This window comes from Leucoraja erinacea, chromosome 13, assembly GCF_028641065.1.
Source record: "Leucoraja erinacea ecotype New England chromosome 13, Leri_hhj_1, whole genome shotgun sequence".
In the NCBI taxonomy this organism is placed as follows: domain Eukaryota; kingdom Metazoa; phylum Chordata; class Chondrichthyes; order Rajiformes; family Rajidae; genus Leucoraja; species Leucoraja erinaceus.
The window spans coordinates 4,310,826-4,337,234 of record NC_073389.1 but is presented as its reverse complement, the minus strand read 5'-3'; the positions used below and the strand labels follow the sequence as shown (position 1 = coordinate 4,337,234).

General features: G+C 41.3%; 1 protein-coding gene across 4 annotated transcripts in view; it reads left to right on the top strand.

Annotated features, from left to right (window-relative positions):
• pou2f1b (POU class 2 homeobox 1b) overlaps positions 1–26,409 on the top strand; it is a 121,907-nt gene that overhangs the window by 14,340 nt on the left and 81,158 nt on the right. For 3 of the 4 annotated variants that reach the window (XM_055644314.1, XM_055644313.1, XM_055644316.1), the window contains exons 2-3: positions 15,598–15,664; positions 26,071–26,136. In XM_055644314.1, the coding sequence (XP_055500289.1) occupies positions 15,598–15,664; positions 26,071–26,136 (133 nt within the window). The remainder of the gene's footprint in view (positions 1–15,597; positions 15,665–26,070; positions 26,137–26,409) is intronic. The other variant, XM_055644315.1, reaches the window with a different exon arrangement.

Genomic DNA, 26,409 nt, shown 5'->3' with positions numbered 1-26,409 from the left:
GAGGGCTGGTCCCCGAAAGCAATACTCCACCACTCACCCATGGGTCCCAAATCTCGCCACTCCCTAGAGAGGGGGGGGGGTAGAGAGGGAAGAGGGGCGTGAGGGATGGCTGAGAGGGGGGAGGCTCAAAGGGGCGGCATCACAGGGGGGGTTGGTTTCCGAAAGCAATACTCCACTACTCACCCTTAGGTCCCAGTAAAACTCCCTAGAGAGGAACTCCCCTAGGGGGTAGAGAGGGAGATGTGGTAGGAGAGGGATGGTGGGAGAGAGGGAGAGAGAGGGGAGGGAGGGGTAGTGGTAGAGAGGTGGTAGAGAGGGCCGGAGAGGAGGAGGAGGGGGGTAGAGAGGGAGGGGGGTAGAGAGGGAGGGTGGTAGAGAGGGGTTGGGAGAGAGGGAGTGGGGGTCGAAAGGGATGGATATATATATGTATGTGTGTGTGCGTATATAGCCTCCACGGGAGGCGTGGTTCTCCAACTCAAGCCGTTCCTGAACGTAAGATTCTAGCACTTCCCTTGTCTCCCTTTAGCAGTGCTATTTAAAGTGCTATTGCACTTGCCCTGCGTGTTGGGCAATAGCAATTCACCCTCCCCCAGCTAGTCTATCCATTGCGAAGTCATCAGTTGAAGCTTCCATTGTGACGTCATCAGTTGAACATGGGTGGGTTGAAATTGAAGGTTTTTTTAAAAAACTTTAATCAGTAATAAGTCGAGAAATAAAGAGTAAAATGTTCAGTGAAAGTAATCCCTTCCTAGAGGGGAAAAATGTGAATCGGAATATGTAAATATCTTGTGAAAGTAGGCATTTTAAAGCTTAATCACAAATAACGTGTCAAATATAGGATGAAATGTTCCATTGTGATGTCATCTTTTGAAGCTGGTGGTTTTAATTTCAAAGTCTTTTGACATTTTAAGACTTTTAATCATTAATGAGTTGAGAATTAAAGCATGAACTGTTCAGATAAGGTGATCCAGGCCTCGACGAGAAAAATGTCAACCAATATATGTAGACAAGATGACGGATGTACAGGAGTGGGCACTGTCTGTGTATGGCAGCCTGCCCGCAGTCCGTCTCTACACCTTTTTAAAAAAATTTATTTTATTTTAAGTCCTGTTAAAAAATGTTAGTGGAGGTCTTCTATGTGGGGGGTGGGGGTGGGGAAGGGGGAAACTTTATTTCTTAGTCACCTACCTGGTCGGAGAGGCAGCATCCCTCCAAGCTGCTTCTTCGCCCCGTCCTCGCAGCCTACCATCGAGAGTGGAGCGGCGTTTCCTGTCGGGACCGGGCGGGACTACAGCTTTGGCGGCGGTGGCGCAGCGCTGGGATACCAACACGGAGCGGGTGATGCCTTACCGGGTTGCCGTGCGGTAAGCTCCGGAGCGCTGTGGCCGTCGATCCCAACATCGCGGAGCTGGGGCTGCAAGCGTCCGGCCGCGGGCGGCACTGGATTTGGTGTGCCACAGAGCCAGGGATCGAGTTCACCAGGGTCGGAGCTCCAACCGGCGCGGCCTGAGGACTACGAGTGCCGCGGTCTCCAGGGAGCAGGCAGCCGCTCCAGACTCCAAGCCGTTGAGGAATGTTTCACCCGACGCCGAAGTTCCATCTTCACGGCAAGAGGGCCCTGAAAATCATCGGACTGGCTGCACGGCCACAAATGGGCCCCGACCTCGGGTGTTTCACAGAGGAAGAGGACTTAACTTTCTGGTGCCTTTCCCCGCATTGGAAATTTTTGATTCTGCTGTGGGGGGTACGTTTGTGTTGAACTCTATAATGTGTTGTGTACTATTTTATTCATTTTTTAAAAACTTTTTCTATGGTTTGTATGGAAACTTATTATTCAATTTATGTAAAGCACTTTGGTGTCAATGCGAGTTGACTTAAAACGTGCTATATAAATAAAACTTACTATGTAAAAATGCAATCGTTACCGCGTAGTGTTTTTGTGAAGATGTAAAGACAGCCACCTACACACACAACACACACACACACACACACTCACACACACACACACACACACACACACACACACACACACACACACACACACACACACACACACACACACCCACACACCCCCCCCCCCCCCCCCCCCCCCCCCCCCCCCCCCCCCCCCCCCCCCCCCCCCCCCCCCCCCCCCAGTGCGGACCCGTTGGGCCCATTCACCCAAAGCAATATTCCACCACTCGCCCATGGCCTCCAACTGCGCAGGCGCGGCTGACGTTTTTAAAGTTTAAAATGGCAATAACTAGTAAAATATAACATCGATGTGAACACATCTCACTCTCCCTCTTCTTTCCCCTATTCTCCTCCTCCATAATTCTCTCTCTCCCCATCCTCCATCAACCCTCCTCTGCTTCCTCCCCTCACCCCCTCCCTTGATCTCTCTTCCCCTTCTCCATTACCTCGTCATCCCTCTTCCTACCCCTATCCTCCTCCATTCCCCCTCATCCCCCAGCACTTCCTCCCCCTCCTCTTCACCCTCCCTCTTCTTTCCCCTCTCCTCCTTCCCTCCCCCACTCCCTCATCTCCCCCTCCCTCTCCTTTCCCCTCTCCTCAGTTACTCCCTCTCTCCCTCCATAAACCCTCTACCCTCCCTACCCCCTCCTCTCCCTCTACCCCCCCCCCCCACTCTCCCTCCTCACCTCTCCCTCTGCCCTCCTCTCCCTCTATCCCCACTCCCTACCTCCCTCCTCTCCATCTACCCCCTCCCCACTCCCCCTCCTCACCTCCCTCACTTTCCCCTCCCACTCCTTCCCTACCCCCTCCTCTTCCTTCAATCCCCCCAGTCTCCCTCCTCACCTCCCCAGGATTTCGATGTAAACCACTGCTGACTCCGTTTGCTCCACCATGTCGGCGATGGGGTTGTAGTTGTAGGCTGTCGGGGGGAGGGGGGGGTGGAGGAAAGGAACCCGGGGTAGCTGCTGCCCCGGGTTCCGCTCCTCTCCCGCCCTGCGGGCCCAGAGCAGCAGCTACCCCACACCGGCTAGAACCCCAGCCCAGGGCCTGTAGCCGCGCTCAGGGCCCAGTCCGTGTCAGCGTCCGCTCACCAGTGCCCAAAGCCCGGGCCCGGCTACAGATCCGGGGCTTGGCCCATGCTAGGCCACTTCACCTTTCCTCTTTATAGATAGATACTAATCCTGTTACATTCTTGCACATTGGTGTATGAATTCTTGGTTTTTAATATTGTATGAAATCATACTTGTTGTTTAGCAACAGGTTTAATTTGCAAAATAGCTTGTAGATATTGTGATTCTCAACATATATCAAAATTCTAAGGGAGTTCAATATTTATTTTATAATATTTGAGTATATTCTTTAATCTGGTACACAAGACACAGTCTTTTAATACCACATATTTAAAATACGATTTCAGATTGTTCTTTTCCCTCCTGGTTTGCATTGGGTGAGAATTGTTTAATGTGACTAGATGTAAAGGGTCTGTCAAATTGATGCCTGACAGCAAAGATCATTGAATAGTGAAGTTGTTACAGAGACTGAAACACTTTTGTGGAGAGCTTTCCTTGAAGTCTGCAGTGAGCGCATTATTAGCATTTGCTGTTTACGGAAATACATTTTCTTTCATAATCTTAATTTTTTTTTTTCTATTTGTGAAACTTATTTTTAATGGTTGCTGGGATAATCCAGCTCGAGTTGCATCAGTAACGTGCTTTCTGAGTATACAAGCTATAATAGATTCCAGGTCTGTAGGGAAATCGAGGGTTATGGGATCAGGCCGCAAAATGGAGTTAAGTTTAATAATCAGATCTTTCATTCTTTTGCTGAGTGGCAGGGCAGTATGAGTAATCATATGATCTACACCTGCTGCTATTCATGTTCTTAAATATAGAATTTCCCCATTTCCTTAGATTTTCATTAGCTTTCAGGAGAAGATTAATCATGATTGTGTGCTGTGTTCTCAGCTGTTTTTTTCTCAAAGTGCAGGGAGAAATGCGAAGTGGTGCAAGAAGTATTATGTGCAATTTTTATAAATATATTGATGATCATGTGGTAAGATACAAAGATGGCACTGTTGGAGAATGTGCTTCTGCATGTAATATCAACAAGTATATTATTGGAAATGTGATTGAGACATAAAAGTATACTTGCATCAGTGTCCTTGGATAGTAGGCCGGATCAATCAGATTGCGGCTGATAGGTGACTCACATTGATGTATATAATGTGAGATTTTTAATTAAAATCTAAGTCTTCAAAATATACATTTATCTAACATCCATTATCTCTTGGGTGAATGCTTTCCGGTCTCCATCATTACTACTTCTGTGCGTAATTGTCCTCTTTATTTCATTCCTAAATTGAATCTCTTGAATCATGCTCCTCATCTGGATGTTCATCACCCCAATTTCACTTTGTCATGCTTCTCAAATTTTTTCCCTCAACATATGAAAAGAATCAAACGAGAAAAGACAAGCTTCTGCAATTTTCCTTCAAAATTACCTTTTAAGCCCCTGTATTATTCTTGTGAATCCATGTGAGCCTGTATATTTCATGACCTGTACTGTTCAAAACAGTGTATTATTCCAGCCAGGTTCTGACCAAGATCCTCCTGAATAAACATAACTTTCTCTTTGTGTGCACTGCATCTCCTTGATAAGAAGGCTAATATTTAACCAGCCTTTTTCATTTTAATTTTGCCCGACCATTAGCTTTATGTGCATAGACATGGCTGTAGCATAATTTCTCTACACATTTTAATGTAATAGAAATGTGTGATTTATAGCTCATAGATTCTAAATGCATTACCACACACCAATCATGTTAAATTCCATTGACCTCTTATTTTATCTATTAATTTAATCTATGTCCCTTTTGTAATTTCTAATTAAAAATGACTATAATATATGTATCGTCCTGCAACTCTCCTTATTGAATCTCATTAAGCAGAGTTATTATTGCCAGCAATCATTTCCTGTACATCTGATATTTCAATTATGTTGAAACACTGCATTTGTATTATACCGGCTACCGAACAGAGGCAGTCTCATCCATTGTGATGAGGTGCTTCAAGAGGTTGGTTAGGACACAAATCATCTCCTGCCTCAGTGATGATCCGGACCACCTTTAGTTCGTCACCTGGCACAATAGATCGACCCAGATGTGATCTCACTGGCTTTCCACTCTGCGCTGGATCCCTTGGACAGGATGTTGTTCATCGACTATAACTTAGTATTCAAAAACATTGTCCCTTCCAAACTTACCTTCAACTCCAGAAACTGGGTCTCAGCTCGTCCCTATGCAATACCGCGATTCCCCATCGGTAGACCACAATCTGTCTGGATTGGCAGTAATGCCACTGCTTCGCTGACCATTAGCAAGATGGCACCCCGTGGGTGCGTTCTTAGTGCTTGCTCTGCTCTCTATATACATATGACTGTGTAATCAGATTTAGCTCCAATGCCATCTTTCTATATCTGCCTGCTAATCTTTTCCAATTTGCCTATAATTAACTGCTATCTTTCTTCATTTAGAAAAGGAATCTAGATGTTATGTTCATCTTACTGAACAGCATCATTCTTCTTTCCCACTTTAAACTCCACTTGCCAAGTGCAAGCCATATACCAACTTGGAAAAATATCATAGTATCTTCCTTACCAACTTGTACTCCTTATGAATAGCTCCCAGAAATTAACAATATGGTGGCACGGTGGCGTAGCAGTAGAGCTACTGCCTTAGATCCGGGTCGATCCTGACTATGGGTGCTTGTTTGTATGCAGTTTGTTTGCTCTCCCCATAACCTGCGTGGGTTTTCTCCCAATCTTCAAAGATATACAGGTTTGTAGTTTAATTGGCTTGGTATGAATATAAAATTGTCTCTAATGTTGGTAGGATAGTGTTAGTGTTTGGGGATAGCTCGTCGGAGTAGACTCGCTGTACCTCTAAACTTAACTGAACAGGAAAAAAAACGTTTGTGTACTTGATCAGCTTGGATAATTTTCTTGTCATTCGGGAATTAAAATTGACAAATTGGCGTATAATAATAAGGGCGATTGAGCAAAGGAATTGTATTGATTAGTGCTTAGGAAGTCAACCACATTTTGTAACAAACCATTCAAAATTTATTGGGGCTGTGTTTTTTTTATTTACCAGTGAAATAAAATTGTAATAAGTCCAGTTATTTATTTGTCTCCAGCCCTTGTTAGCATTATTGCCTTTTCGAATGTAAAGTGCCTCCCAGAACACACAACATCTGGCTGCATATAAAAACAACCCTCGGCCCATGCTATTTCTAGGAATAATACAGAAGGCGCAGGATCAGTTCATTCCAAAGAGGAAGAAAGATTCCAAGGGGAGTAAGGGGCGACCGTGGCTGACAAGGGAAGTCAGGGACAGTATAAAAATAAAAGAGAAATACAATGTGGCAAAGATGAGCGGGAAGCAAGAGGATTGGGTAATGTTTAAAGAGCAACAGAAGATAACTAAAAAGGCAATACGGGGAGAAAAGATGAGGTACGAAGCTAGCCAAGAATATGAAGGAGGATAGTAGAAGTTTCTTTAGGTATGTGAAGAGGAAAAAATTAGTTAAGACCAAAGTTGGACCCTTGAAGACTGAAAAAGGTGAATTTATTATGGGGAACAAGGAAATGGCAGATGAGTTGAACAGATACTTTGGATCCGTCTTCACTAAGGAGGACACAAACAATCTTCCTGATGTACTAGTGGCCAGAGGATCTGGGGTGACGGAGGAACTGAAGGAAATCCACAGGAAATGGTGTTGATTAGACTGATGAGACTGAAGGCTGATAAATCCCAGGGCCTGATGGCCTGCATCCCAGGGTACTTAAGGAAGTGGCTCTAGAAATCGGGGATGCATTGGTGATCATTTTTCAATGTTCTATAGATTCAGGATCAGTTCCTGTGGATTGGAGGGTAGCTAATGTTATCCCACTTTTTAAGAAAGGTGGGAGAGAGAAAACAGGGAATTACAGACCAGTTAGCCTGACATCGGTGGTGGGGAAGATGCTGGAGTCAGTTATAAAAGATGAAATAGCGGCACATTTGGATAGCAGTAACAGGATCAGTCCGAGTCAGCAAGGATTTACGAAGGGGATATCATGCTTGACTAATCTTCTGCCATTTTTTGAAGATGTAACTAGGAAAATGGACAAGCGAGAGCCAGTGGATGTAATGTACCTGGACTTTCAGAAAACATTTGTTAAGGTCCCACATAGGAGATTAGTGGGCAAAATTAGGGCACATGGTATTGGGGGTAGAGTGCTGACATGGATAGAAAATTGGTTGGCAGACAGGAAGTAGGGATTAACGGGTCCCTTTCAGAATGCCATGCAGTGACTAGTGTGGTACCCCAAGGCTCGGTGCTGGGACTGCAGCTATTTATAGTATACATCAACGATTTAGATGAAGGGATTCAAAGAAACATTAGCAAATTTGCAGATGACACAAAGCTGGGTGGCAGTGTGAACTGTGAGGCGTTTGCTATGAGAATGCAGGGTGACTTGGACAGGTTGAGTGAGTGGGCAGATGCAGTTTGATGTGGATAAATGTGAGGTTTTATCCACTTTGATAGCAAAAACAGGAAGGCAAATTATTATCTAAATGGTGTCAAGTTGGGAAAAGGGGAAGTACAATGGGATCTGGGGGTCCTTGTTCATCAGTCAATGAAAGTAAGCATGCAGGTACAGCAGGCAATGAAGAAAGTGAATGGCATGGTGGCCTTCATAACAAGAGGAGTTGAGTATAGGAGCAAAAAGGTCCTTCTGCAGTTGTACAGGGCCCTAGTGAGACCACATCTGGAGTATTGTGTGCAGTTTTGGTCCCCTAATTTGAGGAAGAACATTTTTGCTATTGAGGGAGTGCAGCATAGGTTTACAAAGTTAATTCCCGGGAAGGCGGGACTGTCATATGCTGAGAGAATGGAGCGGCTGGACTTGTCTACTCTGGAGTTTAGAAGGATGAGAGGGAATATTAATGAAACGTATAAGATGATTAATGGTTTGGACACGCTAGAGGCAGGAAACATGTTCCCGTTGTTGGGGGAAGTCAAGAACCAGGGGCCAAAGTTTAAGAATAAGGGGCAAGCCATTTAGAACAGAGATGAGGAAACATGTTTCATACAGAGTTGTGAGTCTGTGGAATTCTCTGCCTCAGAGGGCGGTGGATGCCGGTTCTCTGGATACTTTCAAAAGAGAGCTAGATAGGCCTCTTAAAGATAGCAAAGTCAGGGGATATGGGGATAAGGGAGGAACGGGGTACTGATTGGGGATGATCAGACACATGATCACATTGAATGAAAGTGCTGGCTCGAATGGCCTACTCCTGCACCTATTGTCTATTGTCATGCTGATTATGATGATCATTGAATCAAGTCCCATTGCCTATGTTCGGTCCATATCCCTCTAAACATTTTCTATCCATGTACATATTTAAACACCTTCTAAATGTGTTATTGTACCTCCTCTACCACTTCCTTTGGCAGCACATTTCACATACCCACCACCATCTGTGTGGAAAAAGTTGTCCCTCGGGTTCACGTTAAACTTCCCCTCTCACATTTAACCTATGCCGTCTAGATCTTGTTTCCCCTACCCTAGGAAAAATACTCTGTGCATTCACCTAATCTATCCGCCTCGTGGCTTTATACACCTCTATAAGAGGATTATAAAATCATGAGAAGTCTCCAAGGAATAAAGTCCTAGCTTGCTCAACCTGTCCCTCTAGCTCAGGCCCTCGAGTCGAGGCAACATTCTTGTGCATCTTTCTGCACTCTTTCTAGCTTAATGGCATCTTTCCTATAGCAGGGTGACTAAAACCGAACACAATACTCCAAGTGTAGCCTCATCAATATCTTGTACAACTGTAACATTGGTACCATTTCCCCCGTGGTGGAAGATTTTTTTTCTCCATCTGAATTTTAACAAGATGTGTATGAATGTGGGTGGCTAGTTAGAACTATACAAATCAATTTTGTTGATTCCAACCCTCTGACTTCCACATTTAACGGAGAATATTAGGATTTGTGCATATCTACAGGAGAGCGGGGTTCATTACATTTAAGAGTTTCTATATATTAGATTCATATAGAATCTCATTGAAACGTGCAATATTCATATGGGTCTTGACCAGATAGATGCAAGGGTAATGTTTCCCTTAGCTAGGAAGTCTAGAATTCTCTACAAAACAGGTTGGCCTTTCAGGACTGAGATGAAAATACACTTCTACTTGGGTATATGAATTCTGGAATTCTCTACCTAAGAGATATGTGTTGGCTCAGGTGCTGAATCTATTCCTAGAGTAGATTATAGTTTAATTTATGAATATTAAATGAATTGAGGGATGCGGGGTTAGGGAGAAAATTGCATTGAGGTAAAAGGTCAGCCATAATATTGAATGGTGGAGCAGACGCGATGTGTTGAATGGCTTGCTTTTCCTTTTATTCCAGTGTCCATGTGGAGTAAGCTTGTATGCATGCATGCAGCACAACTTCCAGTAATGATAAAGATCAACAACAACAAAAATCTCAACTAAAATGCATCCATCCTCTTGCTTTAGAGTAAGAATTGAAATGATATACAATTTGCCAGTTAGTCCACCAGTGGTTGGATTACTTAACACAGTGTTGATCATGTTATAGGAAAGCTGCAATAGAGACCCTGCAGTAATTAATATAGAGTTAGGGCTAGTGGATTCCACCTCCGAGGATAGCCTGGGTGTGGATATCTGCTACAGGAATTCAGGAAGCTGAGTGAAGATTTTATCAAGGTGTATTAATTTATTTGAGGTCAAGACATTATAAAAATCCCTCTTTGTAAAACTTTCTAATTATGGTGCTTAAATTTAAGGTAAGATTTAAGGTTGGAAAGGATTACAGGGAAGTTGGGGGGAGATATCATCCCAAGACTACTAGGGGTTTGGAACTCATTGCATGAAAGATTTATTATGGGAGAAACCATTATTACATTAAAAAAAAATGTTTCTGCATGAGTACTTGATATTCTATAGCATTCTGGGCTAAGATCCAAAATGTAGGATTAGTATAAATAGATTTTCATTGGCCAGCATTAACATGAACGGCCATGTAACCTGGTTTACTAGTGTAAATTACTATGATTCTATTATATGCTTTCAGTTGAAAAGGTTTGTCTCAATTATTTAATGGCTGTGTGTTTGCAGACACTTCCATTATGAAGATGCTAAAACACCTACATCCAGTAACGTTTAATCAGTGTAGCAGCATAACCCACATTCAGTTACCACTTGATGAATTTGATTTGGATTCTGAAACCAGCAAAGCAAAGGGTAGCAAATCAGTAAAACGTATCGTCGTCATGACATCATGGCCTTTTTGTACACCCAAAAATTACTGTTAAGACAAACTTGCAGGTCAAATCAGTAAAACCTGTATAATCATTTACATTTTCAAACATTCTGTGTTGAATCTTTTTTACTGTATAATCTAGCACGTGAGACAAAATGTCTTTCAAAACTTGGATTTATTAAAATGTAATGACGAACTAAAACTATTATATTGAACACATAATAAACCAATGAACCTTGGGTTGCATACAATTCATTTTTCTAAGTTGTTTGTACTGAGAATTGTACTGAGAAAAATTAAATTTGGTTACACAATGGCACCAAAGATGATCTTTTCCACATGTCCAGTCCTCTGCATCAAAACTTGATTTATCAGCAATTAAGAGAGATGTATCTAAAGCAGGGGTCGGCAACCTTGTTGTGCATAGGGGCCGGGTCCCATGTCTGTGTGCGGTTGGAGGGCCTCTTCAAATAAACTTTGATAGATTTATTTATACAATGCGCTGTGCGGTTCAGGTCTGTGGAACGGGGACTTTCTGACTCGGGGAGAGGGAGATAGAGCCCGGGACGGAGCAGGCAGCCTTCCGCCCAGTAGCTGCCCGCCAACCACCACCTCCACCAGTTGCCCCTGTGCTGAAGGACACCGTGGCTGGTTCCTTCGACCCCCGCCTTCTCAACGCTCCTGCCCTCCCCGCAACTTTACCCCTGGCGACCCAGCCAAATTTGCTGCTTTGTGCAGCCCAGGCCGTGCTGACCTGGCCAAACTCCCCACACGCTGTGGAAAGGAACTACCCCCTCCCCCAGCGGCACTGTCCTTTTACAGCCGCTTCCCACTTCACACAATTCCAGGGTTGAAGGTGTGGCAGGTTCTGCGGAGTCGTCGCTACGAGAGTGGCATTGCTCGGCCAACTCCACTCCAGTGGACGGCCACTGTCGCTGCTGCCCCGGAGGAAAGCTGTTGTCATCCCGCCCTGGGGACCGGACCTGAGTCCTGGTAGAATTCAGCCATCAGCAAAGTCTCTGCAAGGTTGACACTGGACTATCTTTCTTGGCTAACAATCTAATCTTCGGCCTCCAAGACGCAGATACATTTCCGGGCCTTAGGGTAAAAAATAGTGTCTTCAACGCCGGGAAACACGTACCTTACAGCCACACTAAGTGCAAAAACAACGATTTAATTTAACACAGCCATTAACACAATTTAACATAAGCATCCACTACAGTGGAATCAACATTGCAAAGACAATTTAACACAACCATTTACACAATTTAAGATTAACGTCCACTGAAGTGGAATCAACATTCTTCACTGTGACAACGGTCCGATGTTCAGGCCCTCTCGTCAGGATGATCGAAGCGTAGTTTTGTCATGCTCACTGTCTGCGCTTGTTCTAGGTCCGCCTTTTGCCCTGTTCATGTGATTACATAAGTCCCGATTTTTTTATTTTTTTTTTTGTATCGGCAAATAGGATTGTATCAAAAATAGTGGAACAACACCCACCAATCCAACTAGGTGAAAAAATACTCCTGCTGGCCGGAATGGTTCCGGGCGCGCTGAGCACCAGGCACTGCAGCCGCTGCAAATGCAACTACACTTTTAGATCAGTGGAACAGCGCCCACCAATCCAACTAGGTGTGGGGGGAAAATATGACCACGGGCCGGATAACTATGGGGGAAAAAAAATGCCTGCAGGCCGGATGATTTCGAGTTACGGGCCGCATTCGGCCCGGGCGCCATAGGTTGCCGACCCCTGATCTAAAGGCTGAAAAGGGTTGCTATGGTTTCAGGAGCTAATCTGCTGATTTTTTTATGAGGTAGAATGAGGGGAATTGTGTGACCTTTGTTGCTGTTGTCAAGTGTCTACCTTATAATATTCTTAAAGTGGAAACACAATTTACCACTATTTTCTGTCGTAGAAAATTCTATGAGAGCAGCAGTAGGAATCTTATTTTATTGAGGCAGCGTAAAAGCACCTGGATTTCTAAGCTATATAATTATAAAGATAAAGCAAGGTATATTCTCTGCAAAACTCAATGGATGACATCTGCTATTAAGGTTTTTTTTTATTACTCAATTGCTTAATGCCTAATATTAAATCAAATATTGACTAAAATGTTGAAGGAATCAGTTACTGATGCTGGCAATTAAAACCATGTAAAAGGTTTGAGTTAAAATGTTGATTACCTTCTAACATTTGTTTTAATACAAAACCTTTTTTTAGTAAGTGTTGAGATGAGTCCGAAATAGCAGAATTGGAGATACAAAAGTTTGTGAAATTAATTCTTCAATAACACTTCCAAATCAGCACCCCACCTGCCACCAAGAAAACACTATCATGACATTGGTGTTGCATGTACTAGACTGGGAATCCAAGTATTATCTTCCTTAGTTAAAATATATTGGGTGACCAGAGCTAGCTCACTGCCACAGAAAAGGCTATGGTGTCAGTTGAGAATGCAGATTTGATAAAGTTTCCCATGTTTAAAATGTGCTTCTCAGCAGTTTGAGAGAAAAGCAATCAAGATCACATGCTGCATTTTGTTTTAAAGTTAGTGGAATCTATCTTCATTATGTAATTATATGTCCAAAAAACTGCCCTGGGAAATAGTAACTGCAACATTTTATGCACTTTTTTAAAAAAAAGCTCTTTTCAATCTTGCAAACTTTATTATTTTCAAAATGTGTAACTAATTTTTCAGTGAAATACAAAATAGTCTGCCATTCAAAAAATGTGTAGGAAAGAAACAGTAATTCAATAAACATGTATGCCTATTTCCTTCGCTCCATAGATGCTGCCTCACCCGCTGAGTTTCTCCAGCATTTTTGTTTAGCTTTGATTTTCCAGCAACTGCAGTTCCTTCTAAAAATTTCAAATACACCTCTCTTTTTGCAAGATGTATTTGATCAATGTACAATGTTACACTGTATGTACTTCAAATAATGGAGATAGGAATGTGTAAATTATTTTATTTCCTGCAAGTAAACCTTTTATAGTTAAAGTCCACTGTGGCATCCAATTATCTCCCACTAACACACCAATAAACTTTATGAAGTTTGTGTTTTTTCCCTCTTGATCTTACCGTACAATGTGAGTTATTTGTTCATTTCAGAACCGTTGTTGCGTTTAACTATGTATATATATATATGAGTGTAATATTTCACGTGAATTATAAATTGGAAAATCAGTACTCGATTGAAACCTTTTAACATGGCTAATGAATTAGGATCTATTTAGTTTTGTGGAAAATACACGGAAACTGTTTTTGATGCTGTAGGTAATGGGATTAATTGTTGTTCAAGAATAAGTTGGCTCGCCCACAATCCTCAATGTTTGAGTGTGTTTGATAGACTAAATTGTCCATGATGATGAATTTAGATTTATGTTAGCTACATATGATATGTAATAAATATGACAAGCCCGCCATGCCAAGAATCAATCTGGGTTTTGTTTGCTACAACCCCTCTAATCCAGAAAAAAAAGTTTGACTAATTTGGATACAATTATTCATGATTCCACCAGCCCATTTAGGGTGGAGATTGTGAAAAGCGGCAACTCCAGCACCAAGATCTGTGGCGTCCCATTATCACATCTAAACCTGAGCACGAGCTGTCTGAATCCAATGCCTTCTGTCCATTAAGCAATCCTCAATCTATACCAATCGGCTACCCACCCACCCACTGTCTCTGTTAATATTTTGTTCATTGTGATTTTAATGGGGGGTTTTTGTGTGGTACCATAACAACATGACAGCCCAGATGACTGGTGCGCCCCCATTCTGCCAGATAGAACCTATGAATTCCAACAGACTTGTCAGATGTGATTTTCCCTTTATAAATCCATGCCCAAGCCTATGATTTTCCAAGGATGATGTTATTGACTTTGAGTAATGAGTTGCAGCACGCTCCCTGTTACTTGCACCAGGCCAACTATTTTCTTTCTGCCTTGTATGCTTAGTTAAAGTTGTTCACTTCCAGTGAGGAGCTGTCCTTGAATTGTGAAGGTGACAACCAGTCACAATCTCAAAGCCAACTTCTAAATTTGGGGATTAATTGGTCTTTGGGCTTGTCAATTTCTCCAGTACCATTGCATTCCCTCCCCTCCCCTCCCGACGAATGCTGTTTCCTTTCTGACCAACATTTGCTCACTTTTTTCCCCATTGTCAGAAGGTTTTCCATGCCTTGTTGTGAGAATGTTGTTGAAACATGTTTGTTTAATTTCCCTATTTACTCCAATGTAATTTCTCTAATTTCTGATTGTAAGGGACCCATGTTAACTTTTGCTAATATTTTCCTTTGTTTTATAAATCTATTGAAACTTGTATTCCTTGCTAGCCCTCCCTCATATTCTACTTTTCCTTTACTTATCATTGCATTGATTTTCCTTTTCTGAATGTTGAAAATGTTCACCCTTGGATTTCTTGATTTTGGTGACATTAAGAACATTTTAAGTGGATAAAATATTATTTTTGACATAGCTACTGGGCTGCTTTGTCTATGCATTTTGGGTTTAAAGGGGATATATATTATTTGTAAGGTCTGAAGAAGGGTCTCGACCCAAAATGTCACCCATTCCTCCTCTCCAGAGATGCTGCCTGTCCCGCTGAGTTACTCCAGCATTTTGTGTCTACCTAGTTTGTATGAATTCTTCACGTTAGTCTTTATTGCTTAGCAGTCAAATCTTTTTAAATCTAGTTTCTCAATGCATCTGATGCCTCCTGCATTTGCAGTTTGCTGTAAGAAATTGGTTTCAGGTTGAAAGCACCTAAGGAAGGACATTACATACTACAAATTTATACAGAAATTGTTATTAATGGCTGCAGTTGGGTAGCACAATATAAAATGAGCAAGATGCATCATGTAAATCTTCACTTCCTCCATTTGTTTACTGATTATAATCTCTAGCAGTATATTTTGAGCAGTGTGTATAAATATAATTCAGAAACGTGCATTATGTTGGTTGCAATTAATTTTCGGGTGTACTAAAAAGGCATGATGGCATTTGCATCTGCTCTTTTTGATTTTCATCCTGGGACATAAATAACCTGAAGTTGTGATTCTCTCCTCCCCAACTTGACTGATCCTCTAGTATAATATACTCGCCGTTTAAACTGTCTAATCTGAGATTTTGCTGCTGAATGATTTTCACCTGTAACCACTAATGAGCAATCAGATGTTATGCAATCTGGTAACAGTGTAATTTGCCAGAATGAATAATTGCATAGCTATTTTATAATTAAGACAAAACAGTTATTTTTATTCTTGATAAATGTTAACCAGCCATCATTTCTGATTGCTTTTTGTGCTACAGGAAACTAAAGAACTGAGCCGTATGAACAATATCCACAAAGTCTGTTGGGGCAGAAGGGGATTTTTTGGTTAGTTTCTACTGTTAATAAGATGCCGTGATTGTTGTTGCTTGCTTTGTGGTCATGTTCTGTAGCAAATTTTATCGTGACTTTGACCTCCTTAGCAAAGACATCTGCCTGTTTAATTATGGCAACATGGTGGCTTTGTATAGATTGTTAAATGGGGCTGCACCTGTTTTGATTAAAGCACAACTTGTTTGGAAAAATACACTTTTTTTGCTTGCCAAGTACTTATTAACGAGTGCTGTGTTCATAGCTGTTTAGTACATGTGATTAGTACAAATTAGCGCTGCTCCACTGCAATGGATGTGTTCCTCTCCCATTAGGGTGTCAGAAGTGCTAAATATGCCCATTATTTTCCATGCTGTTTGAAAACACATCCTAGAACATGTAACAAAACAACTCTAAACCACTAATTTTTGAAGATATCTCACTAATTGTTTGCAGCCAATTAATTTAGGTATAAAATAATTGCAACTTTCACTTTTTAATCTAACATTTTAACTTTTATTAACATAAAAGGATCAACATTTTGTGAAAATATTTTCTGCATTCATCTCAAATTGACTATATAATAGACACATTAATTGACTGCCAAAATAACAAACGTGAGAATTGGATTCCTCTCATTGCGTAATGTTGTCATGGAAGAAGAAAAAAAACATATTGGGACGATTGCAAACATTTGCGCGGCATGTATACAAAAAGCTCTCTATCATGAATGCTGATTATCATTAAACTTATACCAGCCATTGGTAATGTAAATTGAGTATGTAAGCTTATGGCCGAAATACTAATTAAGTGAACGATAATGGCGAAAGAGTTGAGGAATTATTGTAATTCACTTCCACCAGTCGAAGCCGTAACTTTTTCTCTCTTATCTCACCTGCTCTGCCACACCAGTGCTTCTCCTATGTTCTACCGTAGCTGTGGCATTCCCTCCACATCGTTGATTAGATTCTCTGCTCTGTTAGTGCCACTTCTTCACCCGCTCTGTCCAACAGAACAAGAATAGGATTTCCCCTGCACCTATTCCAAGTGGAAATAAATCACTGCATCACTGGAAGGTAAATTTGCCGCTTTGGATGATTAAAAGGGAGGAGGTTTACAGGTAGTGACTACATCTCCTGTAGTTGCCTGTACTTTTCTTCCATCACACCAATTTCCACACTTTCCTTCAGTTCATCATTTCCAATATGATGGCAGATAAATGGTCTCCACTCTTCTGAAGGAACCATTCCCTCTCAGGTAGACAAAAATGCTGGAGAAACTCAGCGGGTGAGGCAGCATCTATGGAGCGAAGGAAATACGCAACGTTTCTGGTCGAGACCCTTCAGACTCCGAAGAAGGGTCTTGACCTGAAACATTGCCTATTTCCTACGCTCCATAGATGGTGCGTCACTCGCTGAGTTTCTCCAGCATTTTTGTCTCCCTTCGATTTTCCAGCATCTGCAGTTCCTTCTTAAACATTCTCCCTCAGGTGCTTGGTTGGGTCTTCTCTTTCCATCAATATCCACATCTCCTCTTATCACCAGCCCTTGCAACTGCGGGAAATTAAACCACTGCATTTAAACCTCCTCCCTTTTAATCATTCAAGGCTGCAAATTTACATACCAGGTGATGTAGTGATTTACTGCCACAGAATTTTATATATTGCATTTGGTGCTGACAATGTAATCCGTCTGTTGTGGAAACCAATTAGATTGAGACTTTGTTTAAGAAGGAACTGCAGATGCTGGAAAAATCGAAAGTAGACAAAAAATGCTGGAGAAACTCAGCGGGTGAGGCAGCATCGATGGAGAGAAGGAATAGGTGACGTTTCAGATCGAGACACACTTGCAGATATAAGTTTTTATTTTAGAACTTTGGAGCAGTTAATTCAAGGTGGGTAAAGGCTTCAACCGCAAGTAGGCCGAGACAAGGAAATGCACAAAATTGTGGAGGTTTCAGTTGAGCCTTGACAATGGAGAAAGCATTGGAAGCTCCAGTTGTAAAACAGTATTACTCAGACACGGGCAGCTTTGCCGAGAAAAGAATGGTAATGTGGGGAATAGAGTTTGTGTAAGGAACACAAGAGAATACCTTTTGATCTTTCCATTTCCATTCAATGGAAATTCCCTTTGTACAGGGTGGTGAACAAGTAATGTGATAAGCAGGTATGAATGTACTCCTGAGACCTTTGATATTGTTGGGTGTCTCGAGAAGTTATATTGCAAGTAAGCCTAGGTGGGGAGGGCAGCCACCACCATTGGTTCCTGAACCTATTTATAAGCCTGGTGCAAGTGGCTTTTTGAGGTTATGGAGGGAAGCTAAGGGTTAAAGTCGAGATGGTGGATGTGATATTTGGACTTGTGCAGATGTGTGGTCAGTAGACTTGTTTGTTGCAACAAATATTAATGTTGGTGGTATTGGACACACTGAGGCAAAGAATACTGTTGCCATGGTTTCTGGGCTGCTGCCATTGTCTCCGATTTTTGTTTTTCACGTTAAGGAAATCTTCTGCTGCCCAAAATAATTGAGACTCAACTACATTTTGATTGTCTGAGGGGCGAAATGCTGAGTGGAGGAATTTGGACTGTGTTGGAAAGAAGATCTTGTATGACAACAGTATATCCAGTTAATTTAAGAAGAGAGCAGCAGGCAGGAATAGTGAGATATTTTTGACTGAAGATTGTGAGAGTTTCTAGGCCTTAATGTGATCTAACCTGGACTGGCATTTTGTGGCTTTGACATTCGTACTTAAGGTTTAATATTTCAAGAGTCTGGAGTGCTTAATTGTCATATGTACCAAAAACAGAGCAATAACATTCTTACTTGCAGTAGTATAACAGGTCAGTAAACACACTTCTCATAGGTAACACAAAAACATTAAAAAAAATTCATTAAACCAGCAAAAAATATGAGTGCAAAACAAAAGCCAGTGAGTGGTCCCTAGTGCAAATAATAAATTTTGGAGTTTAGTTGGTGATTGTGGTGTTCATTAGCCTAATGGTTGTTGGAAAAAAGTTGTTCCTGAACGTGGAGGTCTCAGTTTTCAGCGCCTCAAAAAGGCCTTAAGGGAGCAAGACGTAAGAGAGAAAAACCTTTGACACCAGATCCCATACAGAGTCACTCAATGAATGCAACACATTGTGTTTCAGGTCCCTTCGAATAATATCATAATATCAAGGAATGAGCCGCAGATCCAGTTTGAGAAACCTGGTTCAGATAGCCATATGTGCTCAATTGTCTGGGTGCTGCTATCATTACATTTTCTTAGCTGATGGATACCACACACACATTTTCTCAGTATATTGTTGAACATAATCTTGCTATTTTATTATAAAATGCTTCATAGCGTGAGAATCTTGCGAGCTTTCAAGGTGTTGGGAAATATTTATTTTACAAGATGCATTTGTAGAATTAACAATGTTTTCCTCATTGTTCATTTGGGATGTAAGCCTAATACTGTGCAGGAACAATGTTTCTAGAAGCATTTTTTAAAAAGAATCTTAATTGGGGATGGGAATCAAATACAATGTTGCTCTTGTCACACATAAATGAATTCCACTGTCACGTAGAACAGTTTTTGGACTTGGCAATTAATATGCAAATATGCTGATAAATATTTATAAAGATGTCCAAACTGAACAGTAAACTTAATTGTACGCAAAATTAGTTTTGCTCGGCCATTAGAGTTGTTGCCAGCTGGTTAGTAGAACAGAGATTTGTACGAGACATTAACAAAGCCTATGCTGAATAAATTTAATTATGGATATTGGTGGCTGCAATCTTTATTTCCATTTAGTTACAAAATTAGAGAATTGTAATGGCTCTGTTTCTGTGACATTGAAAATCAGTCAAGTCCTGTAATGTTTCTTGTTGCCAACATTACTGAAGTCATGGCAAAGACTAGAAAGCCACCTGATTCTCTTTCCTTTCTCTTTCTACCGTTTAACCATTACAATGTGCAAACTGCAGTTGCCAGTGGAGGGTGATAAATTTATTGTATGGTGGTTAATTGGTTAATCAAAATATGGAAATCACACATGAATATTTGCATACTAGTGATTAAAAACCTCATTCAGTGTATACTAGGAAGAATTATTCATATATCGGTGACCATTTTTCATTACTTAATTCCTTAAACAATTACTCTTGGGAAATTGTTAATCAATTGTTGAGCTTGTTAATTCCCTAATTATATTTTGCATATTTTGTTTGAGATTGAAGATAACAAGGATCTATCTTTTGCTTGACCCATGAGCAAAAAACAGTGGTTTGGAGTGAATCTGAATCTTAAAAACGTCCGTTAAGACTCTCTAATCATGGCATTGATAGAAAATCTTATTTTGCTGTGTATATTTGGCTGTTTTTACACCAAAGTGTTTTCATTGCCCTCCTCAATGTGAATTTATTATCATTAGATTTCAGTGGAAACTATTTGCATCATAGCAATGGATCAGATTGTGTTAATGGGTAGGAGGTAGCTTTGTAGAAATGGAGGTCAGGTGCAGGTGCATATGCTTCAATGTCCCATCCCTGAGCACTGTGGCATTCCATTAGGCATTGGGTTGAGGGTAAACTAGATTTTGCTGGGTAAACTAGATTTTTGGCCTCTTCAGTTGTGGCTAGCTTGCCTCAATCACTCAAATGGGCAACATTGAATGGGGGCTGCTGATTTTTCACTACAAAGGTAAGTGGTTTGTTTTTTGCTTTATTTAAATTGGTATTACCATTTTCGAGTTGAATGTGATTTTTCATTTTTTTCATTTAAAAAAAAAAACGTTATCATTTAACATATTGATCATCAGAGATATTCAGAACGGGTGAGAAAGGCTTTCAGAAGTTCATGAGGGTGGCCAGGTGGCAGTGTTTTACTTCTCATTGACAGGGACAATCACTACCTGCAGGCTGCTCCTCATTAGGGTGAGGCCGGCAGAATGTTTGGACCCGTACACTTGTAAAAGATATGTGTGACTCTAGGCATTTGCTGAGAGATAAGAACGTGTTAAAAAAAATGAAGATAGTGGGTAGCTTTCCCCTTCCCCTTCTTGCATCCCTGCTCCTTTATTCAACAATATCTCAGCTAATTTTTGTTTTTAACCCCAGCGTCACTTTCCTACGCTAACCCATGGACCTGAAATCATAAATTTGAAAATTAAGGGAATTATATTTAGCAGCTGAACATCTTTGACCTCTCGGACAGCAAGATTCATTACTCCTTGTGAGAAGAAATGTCTTCTTGTCTCTGCTGAATGGATGGATGGTCCTTGTTTTCAGATTTTGACGTCTGGATAGAGATAGCCAAACGGTAGAAAACATAAACTCCAAATCTAGTCTGCCAAGCCCCTTAAGAACTTTGCAACGAGATTATCTTTCATTCTACTAAAGTCTACACAGTACGCATTGGTCCAGTCTGCTTAATTTCTCCTTGTTCAACCGACCCTAAAATTGGCCTGATGCTGGATTCCCTCTATCTTGGGCGGGGAGACCTGCACTACACACATCAATTTAGATGTGTCTCACATTGGTCCGATATAGTTCAAGCAAGATATCCACTCTTGTATAGCCACCCCCTTCAAATAAAGGTTAACAGACAGCTTGTTTTTCTAATTACATGTTGTCTTTGCATATTTAACTTTCTTACCAACAGTAAATTTTGCAGAACTGTAGTCTTTGACACATTCCCTGCCACAGAGGGCAGCGGAGGCCAAATCACCGAGCTCTAGGGGCTAGTGGAATCAAGGGATATGGGGAGAAGGCAGGCACGGGTTATTGATTGGAGACGATCAGTCACTATCACAATGAATGGCGGTGCTGGCTCGAAGGGCCGAATGGCCTCCTCCTGCAACTATTTTCTATGTTTCTACGTCTTTGTGTGAAGTATCAGAGGCCACAGCACAATGAGCTGCCTGCAGATGTCAAGACAGTATTTTTATTTTTTATGCCACAGGTTCAAAACAGGAGTTTGGACTAAAACATGTCCATTTATCTTTATCAAAAACATTTTGCATTCTGCATTTGCACAAACTTATTGCATATTCTCTGGTACATGATTCACGCCCTTCATCACATACATCAACATATACTTTTTTTCTTATTTGTATCCATAGCATTCTGGTCCATTAAAACAATTTTTCTGTGGATTCCGTGTCATTGTCATTGGTTTGTGTATCTGTATGCAATTTCTTTCAGGCTCTATCTTTACCCACATATTAACATCTTTGCTAATTTATGTAAGTGACAGTAAAGGGTTTAGGGATTTTTTTGAAGTCAGTATTATATTCAAGCTAGTTTAATAATATCTTTATAACTATTTTCAGTTTTGAGTAGTATAGTTTAGAGATACAGTGTTGAAACAGGCCCTTTGGCCCACAGGGTCTGAGCCGACCAGCGATCCCCGCACATTAACACTATCCTACACACACCAGGGACAATTTTTTTTTTTAAAACATTTACCAGGCCAATTTACCTACATACCTGTACGTTTTTTGGAGTGTGGGAGGGAACCGACGATCCCGGAGAAAACCCACACGGTCACAGGGAAAATGTACAAACTCTGTACTGACATTATCTGTACTCAGGATGGAACCCGGGTTTCCGGCACTGCAAGGGCTGTAAGGCAACAACTCCTCCCCTACGCCACCGTGCTGCACAACGAGTTGCTGCAGAATTCTGATAAGGTCTCATCATCTTTGGGATCTTGTGCATCAAATGGCATAATCTCCTAGTCACTCAACCTTGAGATTGGGGGGGGAAAACTGCTCTTAGCTGTCGATTACACTATTTGGAGCATCTGCACATTTTAACTAAACTGTAATTAATCATACTGATCAGAATAGACAAAGGGCACTAAGCAAGCCCAACAAGATTATGGGGAGAAATCAGGAGAATGGGGTTGAGTGGGGAAAGATAGATCTGCCATGATTGAACAGTGGAGCAGACTGGATGGACCGAATTGGTCTAATTCTGCTCCTATGTCTTATGAACCTGGGTTGAAATTTTATTTGCCTCTTTTTCTGGGGCTAAGAATTTCCCTGCAAAATCTAATTTCCCCAAGGAGGAGTCATGAGTTAACCATTAAAAGCGTCTGTATACAAACACCACTGGGCTTCATTGGTGCCAAATCTCACAAGATCATACTCGGAGCTTGGTCAAAGGGTCAAAGCTTCACGATGTTAAAAGACTGTGGGGGTGGGGGGGGGGGAGTGATGAGACACTGAGACCCCCCCACAAAAACTAACCTAGAAACATTGAAACACACATTTAAAACATACTTAAAATAATAAAAACAGAAGGGACGTGACAGTCTGCTGGAGAGGCAGCCATTGTTGGCGCCACCTGGTGGTTGTCATGGGGAGAATTCAGAACTAGAGGGTCTGCCCTTCTACAGGCAGGTTGAAGGGCATAAGTATGTGATGGTAAATTGTAAGGCTGGAAGAGGTAACTGGAAATGGGACCATGATGCCTTTCGTGATCAATGGCACCAAAGGAATTGCCAGTATTGTCTTTGTAACTGAAGATTTTACTATCCAAAATAAACATTTTAAAAAAAGGTTTGAAAATCTCACCATACATTTCACAAATATATGATTTGAATTCGCCCCCTGAATTGCTCATTTGCTGTTTGGTATCTTTAATAGTTTTCCCTTGCCAGACTGAAGGTACTTTATCGAGTGCTTGGTAATTCAGCTCATAGTCATGCCTGTGCGTGGGCTAAAGTACGCTGCTAAATTTCAGGGCTATTCTGTGAAAACTAGTAGATGTATAGCTGTGTTGTAAACCAAATTACAGAAATACCAACTATGTAGGGTTCTTACATTTTTTATGACATAATGTTTTTATTTCAACAGTACTCACGGCCATTGCAGCAAGATATTGTTTCTATTGCTTTAATTCTGTATTGAAATGGAAAGCTACAGTGCCCTCTGTAATGTTTGGGACACAGACCGATCATTTATTTATTTGCCTCTATACTCCACAATCTGAGATTTGTAATAGAAAAAATCACATGTGGTTAAAGTGCACATTGTCAGATTTTATTAAGGGGTATTTTTATACATTTTGGTTTCATCATGTAGAAATTACAGCTGTGTTGATACATAGTCCCCCATTTCAGGGCACCATAATGTTTGGGACACGTGGCTTCACAGGCGTTTGTAATTGCTCAGGTATGTTTAATTGCCTCCTTAATGCAGGTATAAGAGAGCTCTCAGCACCTAGTCTTTCCTCCAGTCTTTCCATCACCGTTGGAAACTTTTATTGCTGTTTATCAACATGAGGACCAAAGTTGTGCCAATGAAAGTTAAAGAAGCCATTTTGAGACTGCGAAACAAGAATAAAACTGTTAGGGACGTCAGCCAAACCCTAGGCTTACCAAAACCAGCGTCTCTTCTTCCTGAGGAGGCTGAAGAAGGTCCATCTGTCTCCTCAGATTCTGGTGAACTTCTACCGCTGCACCATCGAGAGCATCCTTACCAACTGTATCACAGTATGGTATGGCAACTGCTCTGTCTCCGACCGGAAAGCACTGCAGAGGGTGGTGAAAATTGCCCAACGCATCACCGGTTCCTCGCTCCCCTCCATTGAGTCTGTCCAAAGCAAGCGTTGTCTGCGAAGGGCGCTCAGCATCGCCAAGGACTGCTCTCACCCCAACCATGGACTGTTTACCCTCCTACCATCCGGGAGGCGCTACAGGTCTCTCCGTTGCCGGACCAGCAGGTCCAGGAACTGCTTCTTCCCTGCGGCAGTCACACTACTCAACAATGTACCTCAGTGACTGCCAATCACCACCCCCCCCCCTCCCTGGACACTCCTCCCACAGGAAAAACACTGTGACTGTATGCATGTAAATAGATTTATTTATTGAAATCATATTCTATGTCGCTCTTCCAGGGAGATGCTAACTGCATTTCGTTGTCTCTGTACTGTACGCTGACAATGACAATTAAAGTTGAATCTGAATCAACTGTTTGGAACATCATTAAGAAGAAAGAGAGCACTGGTGAGCTGATGACAGAAGAATTCTCTCTATAATTAAAAAAAAAAAAAAAAAAAATCCCCAAACACCTGTCCGACAGATCAGAAACACTCTTCAGGAGTCAGGTGTGGATTTGTCAGTGACCACTGTCCACAGAAGACGTCATGAAAAACGGAGGCTACACTGCAAGATGCAAACCACTGGTTATCTGCAAAAATAGGATGGCTGGGTTACAGTTACAGATGTACTTAAAAGAGCGATCACAGTTCTGGAAAAAGGTCTTGTGGACAGATGAGACGAAGATTAACTTGTATCCTTGAGACTCTTGAAAGGCGCCCATAAATAAAATTTATTATTATTATTATTATCCGAGTGATGGCAAGAGCAAAGTATGGAGGAGAGAAGGAACTGCCCAAGATCCAAAGCATATCACCTCATCAGTGAAACACGGTGATGGGGGTGTTATGTCCTGGGCATGTATGGCTGCTGAAGGAACTGGCTCACTTGCCTTCATTGATGATATAACTGCTGATGGCAGTAGCATAATGATTCTGAAGCATAATGAAATCTGATAGACACATCCTATCTGCTCAAGTTCAAACAAATGCCTCAAAACTCATTGGTCAGCGGTTCATTCTACAGCAAGACATTGATCCCAAACATACTGCTAAAGCAACAAAGGAATTTTTCAAAGCTGGAAAATGGGCAATTCTTGAGTGGCCAAGTTAATCAGCTGATCTGAACCCAATTGAGCATGCCTTTTATATGCTGAAGAGAAAACTGAAGGGGACTAGCCCCCAAAACAAGCATAAGCTAAAGATGGCTGCAATACAGGCCTAGTAAAGACACCCAGCAACTGGTGATGTCCATGAATTGTAGACTTCAAGCAGTCATTGCATGCAAAGGATATGCAACAAAATACTAAACATGGCTACTTTCATTTACATGACATTGCTGTGTCCTAAACATTATGGTGCCCTGAAATGGGAAAATCTGACAATGTGCACTTTCACCACATTTTTTTTTTCTATTACAAATCTCAAATTGTGGAGTACAGAGGCAAATAAATAAATGTTGTGTCTTTGCCCCAAACATTATGGAGGGCACTGTATATACATTTGATGTATATAGCAACCATATATTCATTGATATAATGTAGAAAAAAATTAAGCCAATGAATATGTTTTGTTTATTGCCACGTGTACCAAGGTACAGTGAAAACCTTTTTTGTTGTGTGTTATCCAGTCAGCGGCAAGACTATTTTTGATTGCATTCAAGCCGTCCAAAGTGTACAGATATAGGATGAGGTGAATAATGTTTAGTGCAAGATAAAGTCCAGTGAAGGTCAATTAAAAAAAAAAACACAGTGTGGGGAGAAAGGAGAGGAAAAATTGTTGTGAATAACTGATTGGAATTTTGTCTTTAATTCTCTCTGTTCTTCTGATTTGCATAGAATCTAAAATGAGCAATCCGTCAGAAGCCATCAAGCCTTCCTTGGATGGTAATGAAGGGAGCACAGGTAGGGGTTGTTTTCATCTATTACCCTCTTAAGTGATTTAAAAAAATCTTCAGGAACAATGCATATTCCATTTTGTGTAAATGTCACTTTTTTGTCACCGGGCTGGTTTGAATTGTTTTTAATTTGCTCAATGCAATGCATGCAACAAAAGTATTGGAGTTTAATTTAAACATACAGTATACATACAGTAATAATAAATACAGTAGTGAGTCTGAAATAGGAGAATGGTGCAAGATTTTAGTGCGGAGAATTGAAAAAGTGCTTAGTTGGTTG